General features: G+C 43.1%; 1 protein-coding gene across 1 annotated transcript; it reads right to left on the bottom strand.

Moving 5' to 3' along the window:
- Window positions 1-39: 39 nt before the first annotated feature.
- On the bottom strand, window positions 40-6,818 carry LOC306959336 (protein sel-1 homolog 3; the record flags this gene model as incomplete). Its single annotated transcript, XM_079551424.1, has 22 exons — window positions 40-160; window positions 537-636; window positions 711-838; window positions 912-1,021; window positions 1,376-1,463; window positions 1,651-1,741; window positions 1,813-1,896; window positions 1,969-2,096; window positions 2,166-2,339; window positions 2,411-2,473; window positions 2,619-2,759; window positions 2,896-3,015; window positions 3,594-3,773; window positions 4,054-4,256; window positions 4,439-4,576; window positions 4,656-4,791; window positions 4,860-4,992; window positions 5,184-5,245; window positions 5,389-5,504; window positions 5,576-5,697; window positions 5,795-5,921; window positions 6,338-6,818. The coding sequence occupies 22 exons, from the start codon at window positions 6,816-6,818 to the stop codon at window positions 47-49; spliced, it is 3,039 nt and encodes a 1,012-aa protein (XP_079407550.1). The 3' UTR covers window positions 40-46.
- Window positions 6,819-7,837: the final 1,019 nt, after the last annotated feature.

Genomic DNA, 7,837 nt, shown 5'->3' with positions numbered 1-7,837 from the left:
CAGTGAATAGATGTTTTGATTCCTGACAGTGACCTCCGGATGGCGCTCAAACGTCACTGTCTCTCAGCTGAGCCTCTGTTCCCAGCCCTCTGATGCTCCTGTATCTGTTGAGGAGGAGGTAGAGTGTCGGGACCAGTGTGGCAACCAGCACAGTCCAGAACTGTAAAAGAAATAAAACAATAAAACTACAAGCGGCAATAAAGGGACCTTGTGATATTTGCATCAACGAAAGGTGTCAATATGAGGGCTGCGACATGAAATCCTGTCCCCTAGAGCATAGGCCTGAAATTATACACCTGAACCTAAATGATATAACTGTAGCAAGGTTTAATGCTTGATCATGCAATGGCAGATGATTTCACTAATCTACTACACCAGGTCTGCTGATATTAATATTTTTTGTGATGGGCAGATTTCTTTGGGATATGACTGTGACTGGTCATTTAATTCACAAAACACAGCCACTCGTTACCTTAACACTTATTTTTAACCTAAAAACAGCGTCAAATTCCTGCTGGGAGAAAAGAAACCTGTACCTTTATACCAATGCTGTAGTCGTTTTGCAGCTCCTGTAAGTACACATGGAAAAGAGCGAGACTACAAGGTAAAAAGGAGTCTGTATCAGCGTCTCTGCACCTGAAAGAGAACATAAACACTCAGCTGTTGTAAATATGTCTGTTTAAATAGGAGTTTAAATATATGGTACACACTTTTGATATAAAGCCTTTAGAAGTACACTCCGGTGGGATAAATACAGTGAGGAGAGGCCCAGTTCACTCAGCACCGACAGTGGCAGCCCATAACCTTCCTCCGCCAGGACGCCAAGGTTGTACAATCCCTGGAGCACGACAGAGGTTGAAGTTGAGTGCATCAGATGTCACGAGGCTCGTGTGTGAACTCAGAGAACAGACCTGTGGCTGCTTCCTCAAAGCTGCAGCTGTGTACATGCGCGCCGCAGAATAAAAATCCTTCTGTCTCCCTCCGTGGCCTTGGTACAGCAAGTCCCCCAGCTTTATCAATGCTACAACACAAGAGTAGAAAGCATTTACAGAACAATTACCTCATCTCCGCTGCATGGAAAGTATGTCCACAGAGGTAACATGGAGAACAAAAGCGGTGATAAGGGGCAACCCTGTCGTGGGCCATATTAAAATGTTGTGGTCATGATCTAAGGGTATGTACAGGAAAATACGCACTTTCAAAGCATTGTACTAATACAAATATGGCCTATTGCCCAGGTTCAGAAAATAATGGAATGGATTAAAGTTTAGTCTAAATTGAATTAGTATTCTACATTTGACCCACCTTCAATACCTCTAGCTGCAGTGACCATTACTATTTACATCGGGCACACAATGACATTTCAATGACATACCGTACGTGTGTGGACTTGCACTCTGGACGCTGAGATTATAATAGTTCAACATACAAGAAGAAACAAAACGAGGATGGAGATATTGTCCCTGTTCAAAACAAAACAAAAAGGAATGCAGTCATGACTTTATTCACGATTTCATTCATTCATTCATTCATTCATTCATTCATTCATTCATTCAATCTTTATTAAGGACACTAGGGAGGACACATGATCCATAGTAATGTAAAAAAAATAATAATATTTGAAATCAGTGAATAAGAAGTGTAACTTACAGGATTGTGTTCACACAAATATGCAACGTTAAACTGTCCAGCTGCAAACCCAGACTCAGCAGCCATCAGGTAGAACAGGAGTGAGTTTAGCCTGGAAGAGGTACTGTTTTATTTAATACACGACACAGTATTTGAATGATAATGAGGATAAATCCACTTTACATGTCATTCTTCAAATAAGAGTCCAGTCCTCTGCGTAGGACCTTGCCCAGGTACCCGTTATGCTCTGCTGTCCATTTCGAGAATCTGAAAAGGGTAATATCGGCTTTGTTTCTTTTTAAAAGAACGCAGGATTTTTCTCAAATGTGTTAGACTCACCTCACTGCATCTACAGGCCGTCTGTCCACCATCCCAGGTAGCCCAGTGGTCCAGATTTCTGCCAGCTGATTGGCCGCTCTGAGGTGGCCTCTGTTGGCCGACTTATGGAAGTACTGATATGCTAAAAACTGAAGGGGGAAATTAATAAATAAAATGATAGCGCGCTTGTTTAAGCTCTATTGTCCTGTAGTAATGACCTGATCAGGTTGTTTGCCCGGGTAGAGTCCTTGTAAGTACATCACTCCCAGGTTCATGGCAGCGTCAGAACTGCCCAGTAAGTCAGCTCGCTCCCACAGCCTCACCGCCTCCTCGTAATCCTTCTCATAGTGTTCGAAGTACCAGGCTAGTGCGTTCATAGCAGAAACAGAACCCTGAGTAAGACGTGAACAAGTTACAAAAGGGAACAATAGAAGGCATTTTTAACAAAATGTCAAAAGCCTACTTTGTCCATTGCTTTCTTGAGATAAAATATTCCTTTTGGGATGTCTTGTTCAACTCCTTGGCCCTATGAAAAAGTATTAACCTTTCCAGCTTCACAGACAACAAATAGGGTTTATCCTCTTTTCCAGATGTGGGGCTGTTGTAAAATGTGTTTATTTCACTATGAACAATATTCCTCCAATGCTAATTCTACGCAGCTTTGCACAGACCTGCAGGAGAACTATGCCGTAGTCATACATAGACACAGGGTCTTCATGCAAGGTCGCTCCTCTCTGATAGTGTCCCACTGCCTTGGGAAGGTCACTGGCCACTCCCTGCTGGCCCCAGAACAGCCACTGCCCCATGATTTGCTGAAAGAGATAAAAAAAAAAGAAGAAAAAAAAGAATTTTACATGTGCTTCTAATCATTACATTTATATTTTATATAATTCAACAGTTTATGCAAGATTAAGTTAGTGCACTTTGATGAGTGTTGTAAAGTTGAACCTCAGCCTGAGCTTCTCCTTTCTGAGCCTGGAACTTGAGCCACTGGAAGATGTGGTGGTCTTTGTGGGTCTGCTGATTCAGCACTTCCTGGTCATCCAGATGAACTGCCTCCACGAATGTCTAAAATGACAAAAGAGGGGAAGGAACAAGTTAAGTTATACTTCATTTCACCTAGAAAAAGGACCGGTAGAAAATGTTCTAATGTTCCAATCTTGTTTAAATTAAATGTATGTTTTTAATGATGTCAAAATGTATAAATCCATGGTCAAGTATTCATCTACATTTAAAATCAGTTTTTGTACTGTAACATCAACCTGCCCAGGGACTACAGGTGGAAATTAGCATCTTTGCTATAACCTGCCACAATGCATCTTTCCTTTTGGTCAATGTTAAATTGTGCACTGTCCCTGTCTAAATAAATAAATAAAAAACATACCATGAATCCACGTAGGGAAACTCGTTCTCTGCATTTCACCAATCCAGATATTTATCTTAGTAAATCTGCAAGGCTGTCATCTCCTCTACATGTATTTAATTATTTATTTATTCATTTGAAAAGGGACTTTGCACATTTATCAACACCAAAAAATCAACAACAACAAAAAAAAACACATTAGAAACAAATGGGAACAAAAACCAATGGGAGCAAAATCACACATAAACATGACTTTTTTGTTTGTGTTTAATCTTGCTCTGACCTGCTGCTCTGACGGGTTATCGCGGTCGCTCACAGTCTGCTGGGCGATGTTGGAGTAGTAAGCATAGGCCAGGTCAGGGTCTTTGTCTAATCCATGGAGACCATGAAGGTGTAGAAAGCCCAGGCGGAGGAGGGACAGTCTGTGGTCCCTCTGAGCAGAGAGCAGCGACAAGAGCCAGGACTGCAACACACGCACACATTTTCATAACGTAGAATCATGAACATTAGTCGTAAGGGGGGCTGAGGTTGCCTCTCTATTTTCTCTAATGTATGCTTGATGCTCTCGAGTGCATATTTTCTAACCATAGCTGCTCTTTATAGATTTCACAATTTATTCACCAGAGAGTGTGCCAAGGGACCTGTTACTTTAATGTAAGTATAGTGTATTGAATGTGAAGTATGCTGACTACTGAACACTGTCCACCATGAACATTTTACATGAAATACACAGTGTCTGTCACCTTGTCAGAGCGCGGCTGAATCCCCAGCCCGGCAGAGAACAAAGCAGCAGACAGGTGCAGGGCAGTGTGCTCCTGGAGACAGCCGGCCTGCTGCAGCAGAGGCAGAACAGTCCGGACTGTGGAGGGAGACAAGGATCGTCCCAGCCTCTGAAGAGCCAGTCTGTACAGAGACTGACCCACTGCTCTCAGACTCACATCACCTCCTAAAGCAAGAGAGGAATCACTCATAATTATATTCCACCAGGTTTAGGTCAGTACCACAAATGCAGTCTGCGCCACGTTTGTGGTTATTCATAGAAATAAATCTCAAAGGAATGGCTCATTACCCCTGGTTTATTTATCTATACCACATGAAACACCCCCTGATTCGATTCAGTGAACTTACCTCTTCTGGAGACTAATAATTTGGCCACTTTAAAAGCATATTTTCGGTTTTTAGGCACAGCCTCCCAGTTTTCACACAGGAGATCTCCTGCATATTTGTGTCTCTGCATGTACTGCTGATAGACACCGACACAGCCCTCTGAATAAAAAACAATAACAGCTTCACATGGGCTTTGTCATCACAACAGCTCCCTCTAAAGGCCATTGATGGACACTACCTGCATAAGCAGTCAGCTTCTTCTGCAGTGAATATTCTCTGATTTTCACACTAATCTGGTGCTGTAAGTCCTCACACTTCTGCATCCAGCTGCACAGATTCAATGTATGGATCATGTGCGGCAATTCCACTTCAGCCTTTGAGAGAGAGAGAGAGAGTCAGTCAGGTTCTGTAAACAAGTTTGGACAGACAGTGCTGAAAGTACCTGGGAAAATGCAGGGATCCTGTTGCGGTATAACACCACTGGTCCAAAGAAACCCTCCACTGATCTGACGTACTTCCCTCCTCCAATCACAAAGTAGCCCTCAGTGTCGTCCAGCACCAGCGGATGATTAAAACTGAGGAAAAGACAAACAAATACTTTAGTTGAAAGATCGCACTGGAGAAACGTCATGGTGTAACTAATACCAGACAATGGCAGAAATAGATATAGACCTATAGATACCACAACATTAGCCCCTAACAGTTTGCAACATTTGTGGTATTTAGTAAATTCTCTTTTCCAACAGTTGTATGTTGTGGGTCTCACACATGCTCTGCAGAGTAGACTCTCCTCTGGTCCTTCTCCAAGCACACCATGGACATACGCACCTGGAGATTAAGACAGTTAGATATAAATCAATTAATAAGATAGTTCGTTTTTGCATTGATTAATTATAACAATTACCTAATGAGTTACAAGTAAAATAATAAATACAATACTTAGAATAAAAAGTTCATCCTGAAGTGCTGACCATTGTGCCGTGTAGCTCCATTGTAACATGGCACCATCGCCTCAGAGGGACCTCAAAAGGGCAGAGGAAGGCTCTGGACTGCTCACCCTCTCCGTTCATCTGGACATGCAGCTTGCCTGAGCACACACCATCATCAGCCCGGGGCCCAGTGTGAGGGCCCAGTGCAGCAGAGCGTGACTGAAGTTACCTGACTGTGTGAGGAAGAGGGCAGGGCTGATGTACTGCTCCTGTCTGTCCAAGTGATGGAGGACACCGCACAGTTTGTGCCGACACGCTTCACTCACCCAGAGCCACAGGGAAAAAGTGCACCTAAGAAAACATGGAATAACAATTGAACATATACAGTGTAAGAGAATGTTGGTTGGGTTAGTTTCGGTTAAATATTCAATAATTCAAACACTCAAACCAGGCAAAGGAGATGGCCTTGAGTCTGAGGTGCTCCAGAAGCTCATTGTTGTAGGGCTGCAGAGTCTTGGTGATCCCAAAGCGTTCCCCGGTGGAGGCATAGACAGAAGACAGCAGAGACACTGTTTCTAATAGAAAAACACACCGTTGGAGCTGTGGATATGAGGACCTTGATTCGTTGACTAATATCTGCTATCAGATGCAAGAAAATAACTATAACCTAAAAGTGCACCTTCTGCGATCTAGTTAAGACTCCTCCAAACCAAAGTCCAAACCCACAGACAACAAACAAGAGCTGAGTGATTTCAATGTAAAAAAAAACATGTCCATTAATTATACTACATTCATGACAAATGACTCTCATTTTACTCCAATGTATTATTTGCCAAATCATTAACAAATATAGAAAATGACCATAAATGGTGATATTGACAAATCTAACTAAAAGTTTTAAAGATTTGGACTGGCCGTGCCCCACTCTTGCATGTGCTCCAACTTGACCACCCCTGTAAAAGCATCTGAAAGCTCTCCTGGACCGACATACCGTGCTCCATTGGACACATATTTGTCTCTAAGACATGTGCTAACTTCAGCATCTCTGTGCTCCAGCTAAAACACAGTTTGTGTTGTTTCAAAGGACGACTCAATAATGGCTTTGGCTCCAAAGACGCCACGTCCTGAGACACCACAGTGCTGTTGTCATCTGTGAATGTGAGGGACACCCGCAGGAGGCTGCTGAGCACCCACTGGGAGAGCGGCACCGTCCCATCAGGCTGATACACCAGCCAATCAGGGAGGCCCAGCGTCAAAATGCGGGTTCTGGGGTAACCTGGGTCACAGCTCCAACTGTGGAGTTCAACAGTCAAAACAAATCCAGACTCAAATGAAATCAGGCAGCGGAGGTGCACAGAGGCGGGTCTGTCACAGGAGTAGAGCACTTTCAAACGATGGTCCGGCACGGCTTCCACTGGGGGGTTTAGGAGAGCCACTCGGTTCTCAGCCCACAGCACCTGGATGAGGCACATGTATTTAAGAGATTACAGTACAGTAAACGGCCTGGTTACACTGGTGTCCTATGTAGACATACAGGTAACCTTAGGATCCAAGACAGATACATTTTTACTACATTGTTGAATAGTGTATTGAGATGTAAAAGAAAAGGGGCTTTATTTGTCAATATACATCAACTGTACAACAAAATTTGTCCTGACCCATCCCAGCAGTGGGCAACAGCATTGCTGCGGATCCATCTCAGAAACACCTGGCTGGAAGATTCACCTATTGCACATGTTTTTAGTGGTAGGGGAAACCACAGTGTCCAGAGGAAACCTATGCAGACACGGGGAAAACATGCAAAACTCCACCGTGCTGACCACCGTACCGCCGCAAGATTAGATTTTCCTAAGCACTTTATAGAAAACCCCTCTACAATGTTGTTCTGCATCATAGAAACAAACAGACTGCCCCTCCCCAGACACTTCCTCCTGCTTAAGGCATTTCTATACCAGTTACAGCATACTCACCATTCTCTAATTTATTCTCCAATTAGAGGCCAATTACCACTGCCATGCACTACTGAGCAGTGTTTTACAACAAAATGTAATGTCTTTTAAAAACAATTGGCCCAATGAGACGCACCCCGAGGCTCTTAACAGCTCAATGTCCCGCTGATGCAAACAAGGAACAAGGCCTGTTTTACACAATATATTATATATATATTTTACAGAATATATTGACCCAGTGCAAAAGTGATTAGCAGGGTCTCCATACAGCAAGAAGGTCTCAAGTTTTATTCCCAGGCCCCCAACAAGTGGACCACAGGCCCAGAGAAATGTCTTTATGTGTCTACTGGTCCACCTTGATAACAAACGAATAAGGTGTGAACATTGTGCAAAGCAATGTATGTTTTATCATTTCCAGAGGTCATTTGAATTTTGTGGTAGAAACACTAAAACAGGGGCTAATAATAAACCTCTGTGTAGAAAAATAGAGTTCCTACCTGGATACAGAGAAAAAGCTGACACACAAATGTGACCAGTGAACG

The sequence above is a fragment of the Gobius niger genome (genome assembly GCF_951799975.1).
Source record: "Gobius niger genome assembly, chromosome: 1".
Lineage (NCBI taxonomy): Eukaryota > Metazoa > Chordata > Actinopteri > Gobiiformes > Gobiidae > Gobius > Gobius niger.
This window is presented reverse-complemented; position numbering and strand designations above follow the sequence as displayed.